We start from the raw sequence: 25,171 nt of genomic DNA, 5'->3' as shown, positions 1-25,171 counted from the left end.
AGCTCAGAACCTGGAGCCTGTCTTCGGATTCTGTGTCTCCCTCTCTCTCTGTCCCTCCCCTGCTCACGCTGTCTTTCTCTGTCTCTCAAAAATAAATTAAAAAACATAAAAAAATTTAAAAACACCTTAATTTCTTTGTACAGTTGAGTTTTATTTTTACACTGAGAACATCTTGGTTCTTTTTGACATTAACATTATTTGCTTTATTCCATGGTGTAAAGATTAAAAAAGCAACATCTATATAATAAATAACAATAATGCTACTTACTGACATTTAAGGTTTCTTTGCAGCTCTTTTTTCCCTTGGAATATACCACCAATATAATACAATACCACCATTGATGTACAGTCATAATACTGTATTCTAAATCAACTTAGTAATTTTTTCTGTATTCTTGTACCATCAGTAGGCTATTCAGTTAGGTTCATTTATTTTCATTCATTTTCATTTTTTCTTTTTATTTATTTACATGTTATTCCAGAGTCAAAATTATATAAGGGACATCCAGAGAAGTCTCAGTTTTCCATCCCTTTCTTCCACACTGTTCTCTCCCACATAATTTTTTTTGTTTTATCCATTGTAGTATTTCTTTCTTAATTATTAGCAAATACAAATGTCTCTGTATTTCCTCCTACCTCCTTTCCTTCCATATTCCTCATTCACTTTTATGATTAATATTCCACTGGTGACTGTCATAGTTTAAGATGCCTTTTTTCTTTTCAAAATAGTAATGATAGTTAATAGTTCTAAACTACTTAAGTATATGGCCGGACAGAAGAGGGGGGCACATAAAAAAAAACTGCTTTTAAATGTGAACACTTCTTTTTTCTTGAAGCCTATTCTTCCAAGAGAAGCAACCATTCTTACAATGTTTTCCGTGCTTTCCATGCCTCTCTAAACTGCCAGGAACCTGTTTAACACAATTTGGGATGAAGCTTGTGTTTCATCGCCTGCCAGCTTCTCTGCCACGCTGACAGATTCGTCCTGTGGTCGGCTGACTGTCCCTTCTGACGGTGCTCGGATAGGTGGGCACTTGAACCTCTCTGGTGTTCTGCACCTGACACTTGGCAGTCTTTGGTGCCGCCCTCCAGCCCCTCCCAGATCTTGGGATAAGCATGGAAATCTCTCGCTGCTTCTTGTCCCGGGGCGCATTCGTTCCCCTGGCGACTCTCCAGTTCCCAGGCTCCCGGGCTCCGGGGTTTCCAGGCTCCGCAGCCCAGCGGTTCCTGGACGCCGGAGCCTGGAGTCCGCCGGGCGCTCCGGAGCTAGGGCCGCCCCGCCTGCACACGGTGATGCCGGGATTGGGGGCGGGAGCGCCGCCTTCATCTCCCGCGCGCTCGCTCGCTCCCGCCCCCTTCCCCGCCCCGAGCCCTCTCCTGCCTCAGCCGTGCAGGCTCCGCACTGCAGATGCCTGCCTACCGCCCCGCGCTCGGTGGCTCCAGCGGTGCTCCGCAGGTCCCTTCGGCCCGAGCACCCGCCGCACTCCGCGCTGCTCCCGAGGGCCCCTCGACCAAGGAGACTCGCTAAGTCCCGCGCGCGGAGCCGCTGCGCCGGCAGGGCGGCGGGGATCCAGGCGGACGGTGGCCGCGCCGGAGCCCCGGGCGCACTCGAATGCGGCAGGACAAGCTGACCGGCTCCCTGAGGCGCGGAGGGAGATGCCAGAAGCGGCAGGGTGGCGGCGGCGGCGGCGTGGGCACCATTCTGAGCAATGTGCTCAAAAAGCGCAGCTGCATTTCTCGGACCGCGCCCCGGCTGCTCTGCACCCTGGAGCCGGGTGAGGACCCAGGGCTGCAGATCGGGCACTGGAAAGTAGCGTGGCGCGCCCGAGAGCGGATGCCTCTGCCCCAGATGGACTCCGCCGAAACCGGGGAGTGCTCGCGGGCCGCCGGGTGCGGGGACCCGCGGCTCGGCGCAGGCGGGCTGTGTCTGTCTGGGAGGGAAGAGCGCGGACGGAGGCCTGGGCGCGGGCAGCGGCCTCCCAAGGCTGGGAGGACTGGCTGCTCCGGGTGGCCGCCCGCGGGTCCCGACCCCGCGGCCTGTGCGCGGTCTAGCCCTGTTTATACCCAGAGCTTCAGGCGAGCGGTGCGCTCGGCCTTGTCCGTGTGGTGGGGAAGTGCTGGCGGCTCCTCAGGCCGCCAGAGGCCGCGCCACCAATTGTGCTTCGGGCTCCCTGGAAGCCACGTCTTGAAAGAGGTGTGTGAAGCGAAGAAAGGCGAATGTTTGATACTTGGGGTCGAAGAGGGAGAGGCAAGCGAAGGAAAAACCGGGTGCATTTTCCTGAGGGTCTCTGCGGCGTGAGTGCCAGGGTCAGTTTGCCTGGAGCCTCGAATTTGTGTGTCCGTGTGGGGAGCGGGCAGGAAACACTCCTGCAAGTAGAGATCCTTTCTTACAGATAAAGTCCGGGAGCGCGCGCCTAGTGTGCAAGGCTAGGCCCTTTATGGTGGTAGTCTGTTGTTTACACATCCCTGCTCCTCTAGGCTGCATAACTCCGCGTCTGCTCCACCACCCGGCATCCCTCCCCCGGGTTTTATGGGCCTGGCTCGGGTGCCCGAGCACAGAGCTTTCTGGCAAGGGGTGGCCGCAGAGGGAGCCGGCTGCACTCTGGCTGGTGCTTAGCGCTCCCTTGTCCCCAGCGTGGTACCAGCAGGGTTCCAGGAGAGTTCGTCCTCCCCCTGCCCCTGCCTCCCAGCGTCCCTGGGGACCTGCTATCCTGAGGCTGTTGGAGAGAATCTGACGCCGCGCGGAGCCCCAAAGGGTGGAACGCGTGACTGCCTTTACGAACCTTGTGGTTTCTTTGTTTTTCTTCCCATGGAAGTGTCTAATTGCAGAGACTGTAGTATTTATTCACCATCTTCCTTTGCCCTTAAAAAAAACTCCTTCCCACGTTAAAAGTATTTTGTGTTTCTGAATCCGGAACAGCCGTGACTATCAGATGAAACAAACCTTCTCCCCTGCCTTAGAAGAAAAGAGAAAATGACCTGATTTCAGCTATCGCATGCAGGTGGTAATGATCAATTCCAGTTAAATCCTGTGACTCATTTTAGATCATGAGAAAGTAGTTGTGGTTTAGATTAACGCCAGCAGGTTTTCAGCACCTGATGCCCAGCAGGTGCTCTGAAAAAGCAAAGGGAGCATATTCGGTCATACATTCAGGGAATCCAGAGCTGTCAGGTCGGTTGAAATAAGTCAACGCTGGACAGAATTTCCTTGTCTTTGTTACAGTAAAGCAAAAGTCATGACTATATATGCTCCTCCGTTCAGCACCCCGCGTCTGGACAGCAACCCACCAGGCAGTGTGTTTCATCCTGCCTTAAATCATTCGCTCCAGCTGGAGGCACTCTTGTGGCCATTGTATCATTGCTCTGCACTGAAGCAGGACTTCATTTAAACCATCTCAAAGGGATGAGAATTTGTGGGGGTACTTGATCGATCTTTGGAGAAGGAAATCTTATCTACTTAGGCAGAATATGCTTGTGGCCCTAAAGCTTTGAAAAGAAGTATGGGGGCATTGGTTGGATGCCTAGGATTCTTTTTTTTTTAAATTATTTTTTATTTTTTTATGTCTTTATTTTATTTTGAGAGAGACAGAGAGTGAGTGGGGGAGGGGCAAAGAGAGAGGGAGACAAAGAGTCTGACGCAAGTTCCAGGCTCTGAGCTTTCAGCACAGAGCCGGTCGCAGGGCTTGAACCCACACGTGAGATCATGACCTGAGCTGAAATCAGATGCTTAATCAACTGAGTCACTCAGGCACCCCTAGATGCCTGGGGTTCTTTATCACAGCTTGACTTCAGAAATCTAGGACCCAAATCATGTGTTCACAGTATTCTTCCAGGACTCCTAAGGATATCTGCATACTATCATGGGCTTGGGCAAATCATACATACCTCTTTCTAGATTCTTGACTCCATATGTATGGTGAAAATTTTTTTTTAATGTTTATTTTTATTTTTGAGAGAGAGTGTGAGCAGGAGAGGGGCAGAGAGAGAGGAGACACAGACATGGAAGCAGGTTTCAAGCCACCCAGGCACCCTTCAATATATATGTTTTTAAAAAGACAAGCCATGGAGTGACTGGGTGGCTCAGTCAGTTAAGTGGCCGACTTGAGCTCAGGTCATGATCTCACAGTTTATGGGTTCGAACCCTGCGTTGGGCTCTGTGCTCACAGCTCAGAGCCTGGAGCCTGCTTCTGATTCTCCCTCTCTCTGATAGTCCCCAACTCATGCTGTTTGTGTCTCTCTCAAAAATAAATAAACATTAGAAAAAAAGACAAGCCTTATTATTGTAATTTTAAATTCTGAAGATTGTTTCTATTTACAAACCAATTCCTAAGTAGTGGAAGTTGTGGGATGTTTTCAGTATGCCTTATCTGCAATCTGAGAAGCAAAAATATTGTCATACATGACAATCAAAAATTGTAAAACTGAATGCTGCTATTAAAAATGTTTGGTATATCTTGATCCTTGAACTTTGTAGTAATAAGTCTTTAAAAAAGTGACTTGAAATGCGATTTAATTGATTTCAAAATTGTAGAAAAGTAACATATAGCATTTTCAAAGTAGATTATTTTTAATAAAATTTACATCAGAGGGGGTGCTTGGGTGGCTCAGTCAGTTGAGCATCCACCTCTTGGCCTCCTTTCATCTTAGGTCACGATCTCATGGCTCATGGGTTTGATCCCCACCCTTGCCAAGATAAAAAAGTTAAAAAAAATTAAGCTTACTAAAAAATTATAAAATTTATGTGGGAATAAAAATTATTATGTAATTTCAAGAATAATGGCATGTACTTCTCACATGGAATTCTGAATGAAAGCCCAGTATGAATGTAGCATAAAGTCTTCATGTATTATAAATACATTGTCTTGATATATTCTCCTATTTATTCTCTAGCATAGATTTGGGATTTGAATCAAAGACGTTTATTTAAAGCAATAGATAACTTTAAATAAATAGTTATATTAGCTATAGTTATATTTTACCTTGTAGTCTATAATTAAACATGCAAACTGTTTTATTTTCAATGAATAAGTGTATCATGACAGAATTTTAAGGTACATGAAAATCTCCAAATAAGATTATTAAAATGGATTATTCCACAAGTGAGAGAGCAATGACATTATTCTGATAACTTTTGATATTTCACTGAGGTTTTCTTCATAGATATAGTTCACATAAATTTTTTAGAAAACAAATTTTGTAAGTAGAGAATTCTCTTCATAAGTTTCATAAATATTATACTGTGCTGGGTGATTTATAGTTAATCATCATAATGGTCTACTGAAGTAGATATTTCCTCATTTTCAAGTATTGAGACTGATACAGGTGAAATAATTTGTTCGACACTAGGAACCAAAGTTGAGTGGTGGTCTGAATAATTCCAAGTTTGTGGTGTCATGCGTTTGGTTTTGTTTGTACATGGCTCCGGACAACAGTGGAATCCACCATTCTATGTGATAAACTCCATTCTAGTAGCCATGGGCTATTTTTTATTTTATAAATTCATTTTTTAAAATGTTTTTTATTTATTTCTGAGAGACAGACAGCATGAGCAGGGGAGGGTCAGAGAGAGAGGGAGATACAGAATCCAAAGCAGGCTCCAGGTTCTGAGCTAGCTGTCAGCACAGAACCTGACACGGGGCTCGAACCAACGAACCGTGAGATGATGACCTGAGCCGAAGCTGGACATTTAACCGACTGAGCCACCCAGGCGCCCCTATTTTTTATTTTAAAAATCAATATGATTCCCTTTTCTTTTAACAAAATTGACTAAAATTTAGCAAAAACATGTTTTAAAATTTTTATGCTGATTCGGGTAAAATCAGGTTAATTTTTACTTTTATACTTTACCTAACATGTTATTTCCTTCCAAAATAATAGTTATGTCTTTTTGTTTTAGGAGTTGACACAAAGTTGAAGTTCACTCTTGAGCCATCTTTAGGTCAAAATGGTTTTCAGCAGGTAACTTTATTATTTTTAGTTTTGAAAATACTCTTATTTTGGGGTAGCTATAGGGCACATTGAGATATATTCTCAAAGTGGGAAAATTAGCCTATACTTTGATATGCATAAGATGAGTCAGTTTTTAAAGTTATAGATAAACTAACTTATGAGGCTACAAGTTTATACTGGCAATGAAAATTTGTACTTTCTCTTAATGATGTAAGTGTGAAAAAAAATTTAAAAAGCCAAATAGCTATTATTTTGGATCCATAATACACGTATTTGTTTCTGAACTAGAGCTTCCCAGCCATTGTGTGTGTACTGCATAGGGTCACACATGTGTTAAGAGTACCTAATGTGGGGGGCAGGGGAGGGGCTTGGAGTAGTTATATCTGGGTGAAAGCAGTCTGCTTATCTCAGTGTGCTGTGTGAATTTTATCATACTCTGATGATGTCAAAATAGGAAAAAAAGTTGAAAAATGCTTATCCAGGTCAATCTTACACTCTGCCAATATTTCTTCTGCGTTCCTAGTGGTATGATGCTCTCAAAGCAGTGTGCAGGCTGTCAACAGGAATACCGAAGGAATGGAGGAGAAAGGTAAGGAGGGTGCATGGGGCTCAGAACAAAAGGATCAGGACTCTGTTCCTCTTCAAAATGTCTGAAATGTTTAAAAGAATCTTCTAGATTAGTAATTTGGAAGCTGTCTTTCTTCGTTATTTACTTAATAAGTATTTATTGATGATCTATTCTGTGCCAGGTACTGTTCTAGGTGCTGAGGATATAGAAGTGGGGGGAGAAACAAACAACAGACCAAAATTTTTATCCTCATGGAGCTTACAAGGAATACAGTATAAAGTGTGTCAGATGGTGATGTGTTGTGCATAAAAATAAAGCAGAGAAAGAAATAAGGAGAGTTGAGGGGAGAGGAATGGAAGTAAGGAGGTGGAATTTTAAATAGCAAGGTGACATTTGAATAGTTGGTGAGGCAGCTACCTGGGAAGAGAACTCCAAACAGAGGAAACACCCTCCGGCAAGAGCATCTCGGAAGTATGGGAGTAAGCAAGCAAAAAAAAAAAAAAAAAACAAAGCAGTGACCAGGATGGCTGAAGCCCAGTGAACAGAGGAATGCAATTGGAGAGAGGGTCATAGAGATAAATGCGATGGGGTTAGGGGGATGGCATATCATGTAGGACCTTATAGGCCATAGTAGGACTTTTGCCCAGTCTGAGATGGGAAGCACTAGGAAGTTTTGAGATGAGGAGTAATAGAATACAACTTATATTAAAAAAAATTTTTTAACGTTTATTTATTTTTGAGAGACTGAGGCAGAGCGTGATTAGGGGAGGGGCAGAGTAAGAGAGGGACAGAGAATCTGAAGCAGGCTCCAGGCTCTGAGCTGTCAGCACAGAGCCCGATGCGGGGCTCAAACCCACGAACTGTGAGATCATGACCTGAGCTGAAATCGGACGCTTAACCAACTGAGCCACCCAAGCACCCGACAACTTACATTTTAAACAGACCTCTCTCATTTGATAAAATGAAGGACAAGGGCAGAAATGGGAGATCAATGGAAAACTTGTGATAATTCAGGCAAGACATAGATCAGGGCTGCATTAGTGGAGATGGAGAAAGGGATCATATTCTAGATATATTTTGAAGGCTGAGTTGACATGAATTTTTGTTAGAATAAATGTAAGGTATGAGAGGGATGTCAACAATGACTTCAGGATTTTGACCTGGGCTTCTGGAAAGGTAGAGCTACTGTTTACTCAGGTGGAAAGAGCACCTGTGTGCTCGTGTGTATGCATGTATCAGTTGACACAGCGGCAGACTAGATGATTGGTTTTGGATCTGTTAAGGTTGCAATGTCTATTAGATGGCTAAATGTCGAGTGAACATTTGGATATATGATTTTGATGCTTAGGAGAAAAATCTGGCTGGAGATATCAATCAGTGTTATTCTTGCTAAATTATGTTCAAATGCCAAAAATTCGAAGTGCATTCTTATTATGTTATTTATTTTTCTTAGTATATTAATTTATAAACCTAGTTTTAATCTCCTAGAATGTGAACATTGGGTATTCTTCATCTTCAAACTATACTTTAAAAATCTTTTAGAAACAGCTTTTCAGGAGACAGTAATCAAAGGAGTAAATATATCCAGTGATTCTTTTAAAAAAGTTTCTCATTATATATGAGACTCTGTCTGGTGTGTGTGTGTGTGTGTGTGTGTGTGAGAGAGAGAGAGAGAGAGAGAGAGAGAGAGAGAGAGAGAGAGAGAGAGAGATGGAGGGATGACTTAAAGGCAGTAGCCCCACCATGGTGAAAAAAGACCCATTCTCCATGAATGACCAGGTGGCTGTGTCCAAGTAAAGAAAGCAATTCAATGCCAAGTCTAACAAGTATGTAAGATAATATAGCGAATCCAGTGAACTGAAATAAAAATGGAAATTTTTTTTGGTTCTCAACAGTATCCTTAATAATTGGATCATTGCTTGGTACATAGCCGAAGCTCAACAAATAATAATGGGAACAATAAATGAAAGGCCCTAATTGGTGTAATTCAGTATGGCAAACATTTCAATGAAAAGTTGACTTCTACATGTGGGCTATATATAGTCTAGGATCAGTTCCCATTTTCTTATTATGCGATAACTATTTTTTTAAAGTTTATTTTGAGAGAGAGTGTGCATATGTACGAGTGCATATGAACAGGGGAGGGGCAGAGAGAGAGGGAGGGCGAACCCCAAACAGGCTCCCCACTGACAGCACAGAGCCTGATTCAGGGCCTGAGCTCATGAACCGTGGGATCGTGACCTGAGCTGAAACCAGGAGTTGGTTGCTTAACCGACTGAGCCACCCAGGCACCACTGTGATAACTATTTTTTAATAAAGAAGGGTGAAATTATATATTTTAGTTTAGCATTCTTCTTTATCTCTTAATATTTTAGGTTTGGTTGACCTTGGCAGATCATTATTTGCACAGTATAGCTATTGATTGGGACAAAACCATGCGCTTCACTTTCAATGAAAGGAGTAATCCTGATGATGACTCAATGGGAATTCAGATAGTCAAGGTAAGTCCTCGGAGTTTGGTCGACTGTCCTGACTTTGAAGGAGGATTCTCAGAGCCATATGTTTCCTGGATAGAGGATCAAACCTTATGGTTTTAATGTCTGTATATTTTCTGCTTTCTTATTTCATTAGTTAACAACCTTTTTATGGGAACTTTGACAGTATCTTGTCTTCATAAATTTGAATGTTGGCAGTAAGAAGAAAATGTTTCTACTCATATTCTATTTGCTTATCTTGTTCACTTGATAGGAGATTGAGATTTTTTTTACTTCTTTAGCATGAGTCAGTGCTGTTAACTGGGATTTTACAAAGAAGTCACAGATTGAAAAATTTAAAGTTAAGTATATTTCCTATTAAAATAATTGGGCTCTTATTAGGGCCTTTGACAGTTCCTTAACTGTTAATAAATTAATTAATTTTTAAATTTAATTTATTTTTTAAATTCACATCAAATGAGTAGATTCCTTAATGCCCCCTGCCCATTTAGTCCATCCTTCCTCCCACAACCCCTCCAATAACCCATATTTAAGAGTCTCTTATGTTTTGTCCCCATCCCTGTTTTTATTTTATTTTTATTCACTTCCCTGTTTTATTCACTTCCATGTTCATATTTTTGTACCTTTAAGTCCTCATAGTAGTGAAGTCATATGATAGTTGTCTTTCTCTGACTAATTTTGCTTAGCATAATACCCTCTAGTTCCATCCACATAGTTGCAAATGGAAAGATTGCATTCTTTTTGATTGCCAAGTAATACTCTTTTGTATATATATGCCACATCTTCTTGACCCATTCATCCATTGATGGACATTAGGGCTCTTTTCATACTTTGGCTATTGTTGATAGTGCTGCTATAAACATTGGGTTGCATGTGTCCCTTCGAAACAGCATACCTATATCCCTTGGGTAAATTCCTAGTGCAATTGCTGGGTTGTAAGGTAGTTCTATTTTTGATTTTTTGAGGAAACTCCATTTTCCAGAGTGGCTGCACCAGTTTGCATTCCCACCAGCAGTGCAAGAGAGATCCTCTTTCTCCGCATCCTCACCAACATTTGTTGTTGCCTGAGTTGTTAATGATAGCTATTCTGACAGCTGTGAAGTGGTATCTCATTGTGGTTTTGATTTGTATTTCCCTGATGATGAGTGATGTTGAGCATTTTTTCAAGTGTTGGTTGGCCATCTGGATGTCTTTGGAGAAGTGTCTATTCATGTCTTTTGCCCATTTCTTCACTGGATTATTTGTTTTTTGGGTGTTGAGTTTGATAAGTTCTTAATAGATTTTGGATACTAACCCTTTATCTGATAGGTCATTTGCAAGTATCTTCTCCCATTCTGTTGGTTGCCTTTTAGTTTTGCTGATTGTTTCCTTCGCTGTGCAGAAGCCTTTTATTTTGTGAGGTCCCAATAATTCATTTTTGCTTTTGTTTCCCTTATGTCTGGAGACTTGTTGATAAGAAGTTGCTATGGCCAGCGTCAAAGAGGTTTTTGCCTGCTTTCTCCTCTAGGATTTTGATGGCTTCCTGTCTTATGTTTAGGTCTTTGATACATTTTGAGTTTATTTTTGTGCATGGTGTAAGAAAGTGGTCCAGGTTCATTTTTCTGCATGTTGCTGTCCAGTTTTCCCAGCACCACTTGTTGAAGAGATTGCCTTTATTCCATTGGCTATTCTTTCCTGCTTTGTCAAAAATAAGCTGGCCATGTGTTTGTGGATCCATTTCTGGGTTCTCTATTCTGTTCCACTGATCTGAGTGTCTGTTTTTGTGCCACCTTAACTGTTAATTTATGAAGAGAGTTTGACTGACTGATGGGTCTACATTAAACCAGATGGTCAGGGTTCAAATCAGCTGTGGAGGCAGCTGTGGTTTGCCTGCTGGGATTATTAGAATTGGTTAGGGCCTGTTGCCAAAAGCCAAGGATGCTGATTCAATATGACCCCACTACTGTTCTCCTACATAAGCCTCCAGCACATGGCTTTTGATTTCATATGGGTTCATTATAGTGTAATGCTAAGTTGAGTTATTTTTAATGTTTATTCATTTATTGAGAGAGAGAGAGAGAGAGAGAGGGAGGGAGGGAGGGAATGCACATGCACATGAGTGCTTGTGTGAGTGGTGGAGGGGTAGAGAGAGAGGGAGAGAATACCAAGAAGGCTCTGTGCTATCAGCGTGGGGCTCAAACTCATGAACTGCGACATCATGACCTGAGCTGAAATCATGAGTCAGAGGCTTAACCAACTGAGCCACCCACGCACCCTTAAGCTGGGGTTTTAAAAGGAAAGTTGTCTCATAAATTTTGGCCACCAGAAGATGGCTAAGGTTTTGGCAGATTTGAAGATACTTTTTTCATGAGGACGTTACTAACTAAAAGGAGCTTCTATGTGATTTAACTTGGTCTGTTTCAGACAAATGTCAAAAACAATTATAAAATTTTATTTTGTACATTTTAAAAGTGTCTGCACTATCCATATTTCAGCTCTTTATTTGGAATTTCAGAATGTTTCTCAGAGATGAAATAGTCCATATATTTTTTAAAAATGTTTTCATTTACTTTTGAGAGAACGTGAGCAAGTGAGTGGGGGAGGGGCAGAGAGAGCTGGCACAGAGGGTCAGAAGCAGGCTCCTCACTGACAGCAGAGATCCAAGGCAGGGCTTGAACCCATGAACTGTGAGATCATGACAGAGCCGAAGTCGAATGTTTAACTGACTGAGCCACATAGTTGCCTCAAGGCATTCTATATTTGAAATATTTTCTTTCTGTTTAAATTGTGAATGAAGGCAATGTACGCTTTGTAACAATCATGCTATTAAGAGAATGTTTCATTTTTCTCATTAAAGTGAGTGCACTGTCAGTAAAATGACATTAGCTCCTGAAAATCATGGTCTCTGCTTAGTTATTAAATTATATTTATTGCTCTTGTTAAATATTAAAGTACAACAAATGTTTCCTTTCTATACAAATTTATAAAGCAATTTAGATAGATTTCTTTGTGTTGGGCGGAATGATTTTTCTGTCTCTCTACAATGTAGATTGCATTTTTTGCTATTTTGTTTTTCTACTTAATATTAGGGTTTTAACAGGTACATATTACATCGTGTTTTAGAGAGAGGAGTAATGTTAGTATCTATCATAATTGTACTGAAGTGACCGTTGTTTTATCTGAGACATAGTATTAAAAGAAACTGTCAATTTATATAGAATTATAATGTAATTTTTGTTAATTCTGAATCACATTTGTATTAATTCTGGAAACAATTTAAATTTGATAGAAAATTAAAAAGAAAGTTAGAAAAATTGACTGAAATTCCCCTTAACAATGTCCTTAGTCAACTATATTTCAATAAAACTGCAAAAAATGTATCTCAGCATATTAGAAAATGTTAGGAGCAAGAAATTTAAAAAATTGTTTTGGCTCATGTGTCTAGGGTACACCTATAGTTTTAAAAACTAAAATCCATGTTGGGGCACCTGGGTGGCTCAGCTGGTGAAGCGTCCAACTCTTGGTTTCAGTTCAAGTCATGATCTCAAGGTTTGTGAGTTTGATGAGCCCCATGTTGGGTTCTGTGCCGACAGCACGGAGCCTGCTTGGGATTCTTTCTCTTCCTCTCTCTCTGCCCTTCTCCACCCTCTCAGAATAAATACACTTAGGAAAATAGTAAAAAACTAAAATACATGTTCATGATATGATTCTATTTAATGCTAAAGCAGAGAAACAACTAAAAACATTTTTCTGTTTTTTTTTTTAAGAGAGATTATAAGAAGTCTTTAAAAAACATTGTTTCTTTTCTTTAGGATCTTCACCGCACAGGCTGTAGTTCTTACTGTGGCCAGGAGGCTGAGCAGGACAGGGTTGTGTTAAAACGGGTTCTTTTGGCCTACGCCCGATGGAACAAGAATGTTGGATACTGCCAAGGCTTTAACATCCTGGCTGCTCTAATTCTGGAAGTGGTGGAAGGCAATGAAGGGGATGCACTGAAGGTGAGTATCAGGCTCTGAAGACGGCAGCTGAAGTTCTCTGAGAGTCACATATTGGAACTGTACTATCTTTTCCCGGATGTCCCATTGCCTTCCAACAGGTTTGCTCCACATTTGTAATTACCCATCTTAACATTTCCCCCATGTTAAAGTCAGGTCAAGCGACAGACTCATGTAGCTGCCAAATGTGAGTAGAATCATTATATTTTTAGTCTGACTTATGAAACCTCATATTTAAAAAAAAAATTTTAGGGGCACCTGAGTGGCTCAGTCAGTTAAGCATCCAACTTCATTTCAGGTCATGATCTCACGGCTCATGAGCCCCACATTGGACTCTGTGCTGACAGCTCAGAACCTGGAGCCTGCTTCAGATTCTGTTTCTCGCTCTCTCTCTGCCCATCTCCCACTCGTTTTTTCTCTCTCTCTCTTTCAAAAATAATTAATAAAAAAATTAAAAAAATTTTTTTCCATGTTTAGTTTTGAGACAGAGAGGCAGAACATAAGTGAGGGAGGAGCAGAGAGAGAGATGGAGACACAGAATCAGAAGCAGGCTCTAGGCTCTCAGCTGTGAGCACAGAGCCTCATGTGAGGCTCACACTCACAAACTGCAAGATCATGACCTGAGCTGAAGTCAGATGCTCAACTGATTGAACCATCCAGGCACCCATGAAACATCATATTTTTAAAGCAAGTTGAATAGTAATTGTATTAATTATCTGTTGCTGCATAACAAGTTAGCTACTTAAAATAGCAAACATGACTTACCTCATAGTTTCTTTGAGTCAGGAATCTGAGTGCAGCTCAGCTGGCTCAAAGTTGTATCATTGTGACATTGAAACTGTTGGCTGGGTCTGCAGTCTCATCTGGAAGTTCACCTGGGGACCACAGTCACTTCCAAGTTTGTTCATGTGGCTGTTGGCAAGATTTGATTTCTCACAGGTTGTTGAACTCAGGGCTCAAGTTCCTGGCTGGCTATTGGCCTGAGGCCTTTTTTAGTTCTTTGCCATGCCTCTGTCTCACAACAATGCGGTCAGCATCCCTCAGAGTAAGGGAGTAAAAGAGAATGAAAAAGGTAGGAGAGATTAAGCTGCAGATTTGCAGCTTAATGTCAAGTTATATTTTGTCATTTTTGTGACATTCTTTTCATTAGAAGCGAGTCACTAGGGCTAGCTCTTACTCAAGGGGAAGGGCTTACACAAGGGTGTGACTACCAAGAGGTGGGACCTGAAGGGTCATGTTAGAAACTGCCTACTTCTCCAGAAGTTATGCTTAATTCTGGCTGGTCTTGTTCTTGGGTTGCTTCACTCTTTCACATATGGGGTGAGGTATGGAGGAGGTAGACTGAGAGTGAGTGTATATTATTGGAAGGTATTTGCATGGAGAAAGGTTATAGAAAAGAATTATATTTTACTATCTTTTAATCTTTGATGTGTAGAACTTTTATTTTAAAAAAGTTCTGGAAACACTTTGAGATGGGTCACGAGCAATTTAAGTTTATAAATTGGAATGTGAGTCAGTGAATCACTGGAAATCATCTTTATGAGAAATGAAGCACAAATGCAGGATGACTACTCCTTTATTAGCTTGGGGCAATATGGGGTTGCTAATTCATGTCTGAACTCTCAATCTGCTATTGATTGCAATGCTTTGGGATGGATGGAATAGATACTTAGTCTTTGTATTCAAGAGCCTCCCCCAACCCCAGCCTTGTGCTTGGCTGTGGTAAATAACCTTAGTGACATTTCCAATCACTGACTAATGTCATATGGAAAAACAAACAAATGTTCCTTCTGGTTTTATATGCATCATGGTGGAAATAATTATGAAGCCAGCCTGACATAGTCTAAATCTGTATTTACCCTTTCACTTTTTTCATTCATGTATTTAAGGAAACAGTTCTGAAGCTACATGTTCATCAAATAAGTGGGAGAGGGAGGAGCCAGTGACAAATCAAATATATGAATTTAGCATGTTTTTCTTATCAAGAAGCTGTTTTGTTTGCTCAGTGTATCAGCTTTAGTCAATTTTTTCTTTTCAGAGATAATTTCTATGCTTATAAAATGAGAACTGTTCTGTTGAAAAGTTGGAATTAGCAATTCAGGTTAGCAGATGAGGAGGACAGGTGTGGGGGAGGGTATGTACATGCCAATCAAATCATTGAAAGGCTCATGATACTTGCAAAACTAAAAATTCACATAAAAAAGATGGATTAGGTAAAGCTGAGGAGCTGCATATTTATATTTCAGCCTCTAAGAAAATGAACTCTGTGAACTGAAATGACATCATCATCATTTAGGAATCTTGCGGTTAGACATTGAATACGTAGAGGAAGATTAGATTCATGAAGAATCATTTTGGATGCTAAGGAAGATATTGGTATCAGTGTTTTTAGCAGCTATTTTGGCCTCTGCAAGTTTTTTTTGCAAGTTTTAATTATTAGGCAAATATATCGTTTATTTTATAAGGAGGTAAACCATTTCCTTGCTTTTCAGCACTTACTGTTTTTTCTTAGTAACTGTTTTTAACTACTTGTTAAAACGTTGAATCTCCTTCATTATTTATTTTTTAAATAATTCATCATTTTTTTAGAGCAGTTTCAGGTTCACAGCAAAACTGAGAGGAAGACACAGAGATTTTCCATATGCCCCCTGCCCCAGCACATGCACAGCCTCCTCTGTTCTCAACGTCACTCCCCAAAGGTACATTTGTTACAATCCACGAACCTACATCAACAGCTCATAATCACCTAAAGTCCATAGTTTCCATTAGGACTCACTCTTGGTGTTGTGTATTTTGTGGGTTTGGACAAATGTTTAACGACATGTATTCGTCATTACGGTATTTATACAGAGGGTGTTCACGGCCCCAACAATTCTCTCTGCTCTATCTACTCATCACCCCTGCCCTCACTTCTGGCAACCAGTGATCTTTTTTCTGTTTCCACAGTCTTACTCTTTCCAGAAAGTCATATAGCTGGAGTCATAGAGTATGGAGCCTTTTCAGATTGGCTTCCTTCACTTAGTAATATGCATTTAAGTGTCCTTCATGTCTTTTCATGGCTTGATAGCTCATTTATTTGTAGTGCGGAATAATATTCCATTGTACATAGTTTTGTTTATCCATTCAGCTACTGAAGGGCTTCTCTGTTGCTTCCAAGTTTTGGCAGATAAGAATAAAGCTTCCATACACATCCATGTGCAGGTTTTTGTGTAGACGTGAGTTTTCATTTCCTTTGGGTAATTACCGAGGAGTGTGATTGCTGGATCATATAAGAGTATATTTAATTTTGTAAGAAACTGCCAAACCATCTTCCCACCAGCGACGAAAGAGAGTCCCTGTCACTCCACATCCTCATCAACATTTGGTGGGGTCAGCATTCCAGAGTTTGGCCATTCTGACAGGTGTGCAGTGGTATTTCATTTTAATTCGAAGACGTATAATGTGAAGCACCTTCTCATATCCTTATTTGCCATCTGAACACATTTTTGATGAGGTGTTTGTTAAAGTCTTTGGTCCGTTTGATCCAACAGATTATTTTATTTTGAGCTTTTGGAGTTTTTTGTGTGTTTTCGATAAGAGTCTTCTGTCACATGTGTCTTCTGTGAATATTTGCTCCCAGTCTGTGGCTTGTCTTCTCATTCTCTTGGCATTGTCTTTCACAAAACAGAAGTTTTTATTTAAAGAAATCTAGCTTCCCAATGATTTCATTCCTGGATTGTATCCCTGCTGTTGTATCTAAAAAGTAATCACCACACCCCAGGTCATCTAGGCTATGTTGTCTTCTCGGAGTTTTATGGTTTTGCATTTTATGTTCAGGTCTGTGATCTATCTTGAGTCAATTTTTTGTGAAAGGTGTAAGTTTTGTAACTAGGTTCATTTTTTGGCATGTAGATGTCCACCTTTCCCCCCGCACCATTTGTTGATGAGACTGTTTCTCTCTATTGCCATTATTTATCATATATATATATATATATTTTAATGTGTGGTCTTTGAAATACAGTCATGGGTGGAGTGACATACCTAACAAAACACACAGCTATCTCTTAGGTCCTGTGTCAGACTTTGAGATGCCTTTGGATAGATACTTTCATTGTGTCACAGAATACTATGATAATTGGAAATTTGTTTTTCTTATTTTGTGTAATTTTGAGAGATCATACTTTCTTTTTTTTTTTAATTGCTAACTGCTATCTTTTTTTTTTTTTTAAAGTTTATTTGAGAGAGAGAGTGAGTGAGCAGGGGAGGGGCAGAAAAGGGGAAAGGGAGAACCACAAGCAGGTTCTGCACAACAGCGCAGAGCTCTATGCAGGGCTCAAACTAACCAACTATAAGATGATGACCTGAGCCAAAACCAAGAGTTGAAGTCTCAACCAACTGAGCCACCCAGAAACCCCTATAATTTCTTCTTAAAGCTTAAGTATCTCTCTCAGTATTATATCCTTAGATAGAAAATGCAAAAATAGATAGACTGTTACCTTTAAATTTTACCTTTGTGATCCTGTAAATCCCTCTTCTCCTTACTTGTAGAGTGCAAGGTCCCCACCAGGACACTCTTTTCTCTTGGACCTCTGCATCCCCTCACCTGGCCCCAGTCTCTCCAGGACTTCCGTCCTCCGTACAGATTGAGTATGCTGTACTTCTTGTATTGCTAAGTTCTACCTGTCCACTCTTGTAATAAAGGTCTCAGAGAGACCTTCTCAAAAGTATGGTCCAGCCCCTATTAGTCAAAACTATGACCCTAAAAAGTAGAAATTATAAGCCAGGGGTGAGGGACAAAGGCCCTTGTCAGGTCTGGGAGATAATTTTCTTAGAAAATAGAATTTTGTGTTGGACAGAAGATAGAAATGTGAGACAGCTACTTCTCTACCAACCTACAGGGTTAGCTATGATTTTATTCTTTTTCTTTTTTTTACTGTCTTTATTTATTTTAGAGAGAGAGAGACAGCATGAGTAGGGGAAGGGCAGAGAGAGAGGGAGACACAGAATCTGAAGATAGGCTCCAGGCTCTGAGCTAGCTGTCAGCACAGAGCCTGACACGGGGCTCGAACCCACGAACTGTGAGATCATGACCTGAGCTGAAGCCGGACACTTAACCGACTGAGCCTCCCAAGTGCCCCTATGATTTTATTCTTAATCTTGTTTTTCCTGGGCTCTGGGGACTCAGTGGTCTTCTGGGGGAAGAGGGTATAGCAGAATATACAGGCAGATGGGGAACGAACCGGAGGTTGACATGTGGAACTCTTGTGTGTTCTCCTGGGTCATTCTAGTGGTTCTTGACATCTTAAAAAAGGTAACACAAATAGAAAAGTCAGAACGACAAGAGTAATTTGAAGAACTTGTGAGGTAATCTCAGGAAGGAAATCCAGATTTTTAAAAAAGAAATATTTTTTATGTCTTTATTTTATTTTGAGAGACAGAAAGTGAGTGGGGGCAGGGGCAGAGAGAGGGGGAGACACAGAACCCGCAGCAGGGTCCAGGCTCTGAGCTGTCAGCACAGAGCCCGACGCGGGGTTTGAACCCACAGACTGTGAGATCATGACCTGAGCTGAAGTCGGGAGCTCAACCAACTGAGCCACCCAGGCGCCCCCAAATCCAGATTTTAAAAGCACTATGTACTCAAACAAAGCCTTGTTGCATTCTCCTGGGAGAGGAAAGCCACTATCAGTTTCCAGATTGAGGCCAAGTGAATCTTGAGACTCGCTTTAGTTGGGGTGTTTTGTGATGGTTCTGCTCTTGGTTTTCATAATAAGGTTGAGCAGCTGTGCCGACCTCAGGGAGCCAGCACTGAGACTGCTGGGCTGCTGACCGAGCATGTGCTCCATGCTTCTGAATGAGGCCGAGGGTTGTGTAAGCACAGCCTCTTTGGGGGTGAGCTTAGGTCTAGTGGCCCATCTAGAAACTTCGGATGACACATTTAAAGAATGGTTTGGCTGACCGTGTTTTTGAATGTGTTCCTTCTATTTAGGACATGTAAGGGATCCAAGGTTTTAGGAAGTAATCTTATTCTTTATATTTGTCTTCAGATTATGATTTACCTCATTGATAAGGTACTTCCTGAAAGCTATTTTGTCAATAATCTCCGGGCATTGTCTGTGGATATGGCTGTCTTCAGAGATCTCTTGAGACTGAAGCTCCCTGAATTATCTCAGCACCTGGATACCCTACAGAGAACTGCAAACAAGGAAAGTGGAGGTAGTGATGATTCAGTGCTGTTATACCTGTGAAAATATTTATTTTACTTTGATTCCACTGTACATCTGAGCCTAAACCTTGAATGGAAATACTTGTTTTTAGGTACTTCTGTTAGTGAGAGTACGATGCAATGAAATAAGTTGCTAGAGAACAAAAACGGAACAGAAAAAATGATAGGGCCACACATGTGGCTAGGAAGTCAGTCAAGGACTGACTGGTCATGGTTAGGAAGTCAGTCAAGAAGCCAATACTTTCCCTGTACGCGATCAACAACTGAAATGTTATGTTGCCCTCGAGGTGAATGGTGTCCATGTCTTACCATCTAGTTAACCCTGTTCTACGCTGGCACCAGGCCTATAGGAGTTCTTTAAAACTGAGCTACGGGCACAATTTCACACAGACTATGGTTTTTCCTGAACCACTGAGACTACGGAGAGAGGAATATGTGTTTTCTTTAAGTTTTCAGAGATACATCAGTAGTCTTTGGGATTGAAATGTTTAATTGTTCCTTTTATCTATTCATGGTAAGGGTATTTAGATTTACTAGAGAGGAATGGGTGGTCCGCCAGCTAGAATCTATCTGAACCCTGAAGGAAGGCTCCAGATTGAGACAGGGACAGAGGCTCTGTTCTGTAAGCAGCTCCAAGTCACTGCTGCCTGGTGGACATCACCCAGCTTTTCGAAGCACCCCAGCTAGCAGCTGTGAATATACCCACTGCCTGCACTTCCCTGGCTATGCCCAGGACACCAGGAAGAACAGTGAGAAGTTTGCTGTGTTTCCTGTAAATGGCTGCCAGCCCCCCACCCACGCATTCAAATCTGGGAAAATCTGAAAGGATCGGAGGACCCAATCTGTGATTACAATACACTGGAAATTTTAGTGACACCTGGGAGTTTCTCAGCATTTCCTTCTAAATCATTTGAATCATCTCAATTTGGCTGTGCAGTGTAATTGTGCATCCTTGTGGATTTCATAATGCTTCCAGACAGACCACCTTGCCTGTCCCATGTCAGGCATGCTTTCCTCGGCTCCACACTTGCCTATAAGTGCTGCCCTTAGATTCTAAGTCTGAACAAAGATGCTCCTTTGTTCTTTAAGAAGAGAGAAATGAGGCGAGAGCCATTTTTTCTTATCTTTGGGTAAATGTACAGTCTGACTAACTTGGAAGAAGGATCAGTTTAAATATCTACATTTTTTTATTTCATAAAATACACGCTTAATGCCATCCTCAAAAGTAGGAGGGAGCTCTGTTTTTGGTGAATTCAGAAACTTGATTGTGAGCTTTGTGTTTGGTTTAGTTCAGAATATTTTAAGATTTCATGTTGTTTAATCTATAGATACTTTGGGATTTTCCAGCTCTCTTTCTGCAATTATATTTCTAGTTTAATTCCACTGTGGTCTGAGAGCTGTGCATAATTTAAGAAGTAGACAAGTAATTTCATAAGGAGCCTTGTTTTGATCAGCGTTTGAAGAAAAGCGGGCTTTATGAGATTTTGAACATTGGATTCTGCTTTCGAGAGGCTAAAAATCCCTTCTTTTTATCCTGTTTTTGGTGAGGAAAACCTTCTCCTTAATTTTTAGCACCACACAATAGGTAGAGCCAAATAAAGTTTTAGGTTAAGATTTCTGAAATATCATAAGGAATTTGTGAAGGTCATATTATTGAGATTTTTACCAAACACACCTATGTTCTTCCAAAAAAAAAAAAAAAAAGGAAGGAAAAAAGGAGGAAAGAACCAGAATCAGAGATCTGAAGAGATCAGTCAGGAAATGTAGCGTACTTAGTGGGCATGGAAGACTGAACGAGGGTTATTTTTATATCTTGCAAAACATCAATTCTGAAGAAACAGAGTGTCTGACTCATTGCAGGTGGATATGAACCCCCGCTGACGAACGTCTTCACGATGCAGTGGTTTCTGACTCTCTTTGCTACATGCCTCCCTAACCATACAGTCTTAAAGATTTGGGATTCAGTCTTCTTTGAAGGTTCGGAAATCATCCTGAGGGTGTCGCTGGCCATCTGGGCAAAATTGGGAGAGTAAGTGATTTCCCCCTTCTGTTCTGGGGTGTGGAGGGCCTTAAGAGGTTCTGCGCTCTAATGTGGAAAGCATCTGTATTTAAGTCTGAGCAAAAGAGAAATTGGGAACTTTGTTGAATTGCTTTAGCCTTCTGAAATCTCAGTTGGCTTATTCTTGATTGTTGGGCGGGAGGGTGGGGGGACAAATAGATCTATGTTGGGGAAGGGGGCAGGCTTTTTCAGGCCTGCAGATCTCTTCCTCCTCCTCCTCAGTGCTAGTATCCTGGCTGATTTACTCTTCGCAGCTTCTCCCTGGACTCTAGTTGGGAAGAGGTAGAGGGAGAGGAACTTAGATCTGGAGAGGAGTAGGTAGGTTTGTTAGTTAACATTCATAATGCGGATTACTTTTGAATTTTTACTATTTATTTAGTTCTGCCCTTCAAGGTCATGATGAAATTAAATGAGATATATGTGTAAGGTATCTCTGTGGTGCTTAGTACATAGTCAATAGCGGAACACATGGGGCACCTGGCTGGCTCAGTTGGTAAAGCACATGACTCTTGATCTCAGGGTCATGAGTTCTAGGCCCACTTTGGAGTGTGGAGCACATTTAAACAGTAGAGCACATGGAACTTCTTTCCTTCTTTCAAGAATTAATTCTCTGATGAAACCCATTACTACCGAACGTACTGGCACATAGATATTACTATATTACTTACATTTATTACCAGTAGCAGGACTGTAAAAAGGAGGGTATTTTCACCCAACTCTAATATATTATGACTATTACATTAAAATTTTATCTTCTGGGTAATGGAGAAGACATTAGGATGAAATCGTTTTGGTTGAGATTCAGAGAAGTTGTTAATGTTCCTTTCCTAGAGCTGTAAATGACTTGAGTGGGTACTCATTGACAACATGTCAGAAAACTAATAAATCACTGCCAGTGTTTTGTTTCAAAAACCTTTTAACTAGACTTTTTATTTATGATAAGTTGTTTCCTGGGAGACTTGTAGCATTTCATACTTTTTGCAAGAAAGATCCACCAACAATTCAGGGATGTAGAAGGATCATTATTGTGTATAAGTATTTTTAAACATCACAGAGCCGACTCTTTTGCCTTAGTTTTATCGCTCACTGCTTTTCAGCCAGGCAAATCGATGAGTCTGCTATGGATTTGGTGTGATGTTGACTTAGCTTTTCATTCCCCCCCGGTATCTATATGTTTCTGCAGTCATGTATTTCCAGCCTACTGGATGCCTTTGCACTTTGATAGTTTTTGTGGGTCTGAGAGTCCAGATGCTGGGTAACCATGTGCTGAGTCAGTTCTAGGAACCTTTGTTTTGGTTCTTAGTTATGGGGCAGGAAGGAAAGAAGAGATTCTGGTTTTACTCCCGTCTGTCCATTATCTGCAGGATCAGAATTTATCCCTATGGTCCTCCCAGGGACATCACACTGTCGAAATAACAACAGCTACACTTAATATCCAATACTCACAGAGTGCTTCCGATGGACAGTGGACAAGCATTGTTCTTAGCACACTAGATGTGAAACTACCATCATTTCATCCTTATCCTCATTTCATAAGGACTGTTATCATCCCCATGGGAACTGAGCCACAGAGAAGTTAAGTAAATTGTCCAAAGTCACTCAGTAAGTGGAACAGCCTGGTTCTGAACCCAGGCATCCTGACTTTAAAATCTGTACTTTTTGTTTGTTTGTTTGTTTGTTTGTTTGTTTGTTTTTTAAGATTGAGTAGTCTCTACACCTAACACAGGGCCTGACTCACAACCCTGAGATCAAGAGTTGCACGATCCACTGACTGAGCTACCCAGGAACCCCTAGAATCTGCACTTTTAATTATGTGAATCTACTGATAGTAAATAGCTATTCTTTATAAAATCAGGGGATATATGAATCAGACTGGTAGGACTTAAAATGTTTCAGAGTCTTTGCTCACTCTACTTCTACATCTTTTGAACATGCAACTTGTTCAGCAAAAGGGAGAGCAAACAGTATACATCACCAAGTGCCTACAGTGCTGTCGTGTCAGGGAGCTTCAGCACATTTTCTCATTCAGTTCTGTGCATACCGCTGTGAAGTAGGTAGGAGTATTCTCCCTGCCTTTTCATCTGAGAAAGCTACCCCCGGAGGGTTAATTAACTAGTTCATGGTCCCACAGCTCATGAGGAGCAGAGCTGGGACTTAATCCTGGATCTTTCTGACTCCAGGGCCTATATTCTTCCCCATAAACTTTCCACTGGAAAATCATACACAACAGCTCCATGGGACCTCTCCATTCACCTTAGGCCTGCAACACGGCATTCCTTCCTCTCACTCCCACCAATGGTGCTTTTGGAATCCATAGGCTGTGGACTGTCAGCTCACCTTCACTGGCATCTCTCAATGTAGCCTGTCTTCTCTGACGCTATGCTTTGGCCTCATGCCAGGCCTAGCGCGGTGTTTCCTTCCTTGTGTCCCCGTCACACCCTACACTTGCCGTGCCACCTCCAGCCAACCTTGCCGAAGGCACATCTGTTCTCATGCTTCCTATTAAGTGCCTTTCAGTGACTCTTGCCCTGGAGGAGGCCCAGCCAGCGTCTGAGGCCTTTGCCATCTGCTGTCTGCGGCTCTGTACCATGAGCCCTTGCCGTCACCCTCTGGCCATGTAGGCCTTCTGGCCAACTTTGGTTGCGTGGAGCTCCTTGTGGGACCTGGAGAGGGCCTGCTGTCTCCTCCATCTATGTCTTTGGAAAGCTTTTTCTTCCTTGTCAACCCAGAGGCTAGTTTTCAGAACTCATATGAAGCATTATTTCTCTTCCTCACCCTCTAAGGTAAATGTAACCACTTTTTCAGTTATGCCCACATGCTACTCTGTATTTCTGTAATAGCACTTCAATAGTCTATTTCATTTAGTGGCAATGGGATTGAAGAGCACTCCAGAACCTGAAGTTTTTCCATCATTATGTATTTTTGGATAGCTCCATGGAAATTCCCCGTTAGTGTATGTCAAAGTGTATGTCTTATGCTTGGTGGGCAAATAAAAGTATCCTACTACCCAAAAAATGTTGTAATAGATTAAAAAAAATACACAGTGCTCTTTGCATTAGACTATTAAATTTTTTTTTCCCTTCTAGAAGAAGGATAAAAGTCCAACCTGACTTTTAGGTTGTCAGGTGACAGATTTAAAAAAATATATATATTTATTTATTTTTGAGAGAAAGCACAAGCTGAGGAGGGACAGAGAGAGAGGAGACAGAGGCTCCGAAGCAAGCTCTGAGGTGACAGCAGCGAGTCTGATGTGGAGCTCGAACTCACAAACTGTGATATCATGACCTGAGCTGAAGTCAGACCACAACTGCCTGAGCCACCCAGGTGCCCCAATAGATTCTTAGTTACATATAGAACCAAATGCAGGAAGCAGGATGCAATCTCCAATTAGCAGCAATGCCCTGAGAAGAACTGAAAAATTTCTGCCTTTGAAAACATCCTGTGGATGATGAAATATACAGAGAAAGTTTTTATATTTTTCATTTTTACTTCTGTGGCTGGGTTTCAATTTATCAGTGATATCACCATTTGTAGATTAAAAGCCCCAGATTCCCTACAGGGGATAATTGTTCTTTAGTACCCAATTTTGTGGTTATTAGTTCTGATAAGTGGTAGGCATTCTGCTATGTAGATGGTGTCAAATAAAAATAATAAAGATGCCACAGGTGGGGCTATGAGGCTGGGGAGCAGGTACGAAAGCTGGGAGCTCACCCTGTGATAAGTGCCTCTATGTTGCCTTTGGTACTTTTTATCTTTTCTCTGCATTCAGCAAAAATGGGTTTATTTGGGAATGGCAGAGAATTACAAGCCAGGACATGCAAGCTATGACAAAGCCATAGGCAAGTCCCAGGAGTGTGATTTTTGTTGATTGCTAACGATTAATTTGATGGCAAGAGGCGCCATATCCTGTTGCAACTGCAGTAA

The 25,171-nt window shown here is 41.4% G+C and overlaps 1 protein-coding gene across 6 annotated transcripts in view; it reads left to right on the top strand.

Moving 5' to 3' along the window:
- The window catches only part of TBC1D30 (TBC1 domain family member 30), an 83,783-nt gene that overhangs the window by 42,803 nt on the left and 15,809 nt on the right, over nt 1-25,171 (top strand). For 3 of the 6 annotated variants that reach the window (XM_029954743.1, XM_029954744.1, XM_029954747.1), the window contains exons 3-8: nt 5,897-5,958; nt 6,473-6,538; nt 8,893-9,018; nt 12,804-12,989; nt 19,010-19,178; nt 21,049-21,217. In XM_029954743.1, coding sequence (XP_029810603.1) covers nt 5,897-5,958; nt 6,473-6,538; nt 8,893-9,018; nt 12,804-12,989; nt 19,010-19,178; nt 21,049-21,217 — 778 coding nt within the window. Of the gene's footprint in view, nt 1-1,394; nt 1,776-2,176; nt 2,195-5,896; nt 5,959-6,472; nt 6,539-8,892; nt 9,019-12,803; nt 12,990-19,009; nt 19,179-21,048; nt 21,218-25,171 lie in introns of those variants that run through there. The other 3 variants (XM_029954746.1, XM_029954745.1, XM_029954748.1) reach the window with 3 other exon arrangements.

This window comes from Suricata suricatta, chromosome 10, assembly GCF_006229205.1.
Source record: "Suricata suricatta isolate VVHF042 chromosome 10, meerkat_22Aug2017_6uvM2_HiC, whole genome shotgun sequence".
NCBI classification, from domain to species: domain Eukaryota; kingdom Metazoa; phylum Chordata; class Mammalia; order Carnivora; family Herpestidae; genus Suricata; species Suricata suricatta.
Note: the sequence above shows the minus strand (reverse complement) of the source record. Positions and strands in the feature narration are given on the sequence as shown.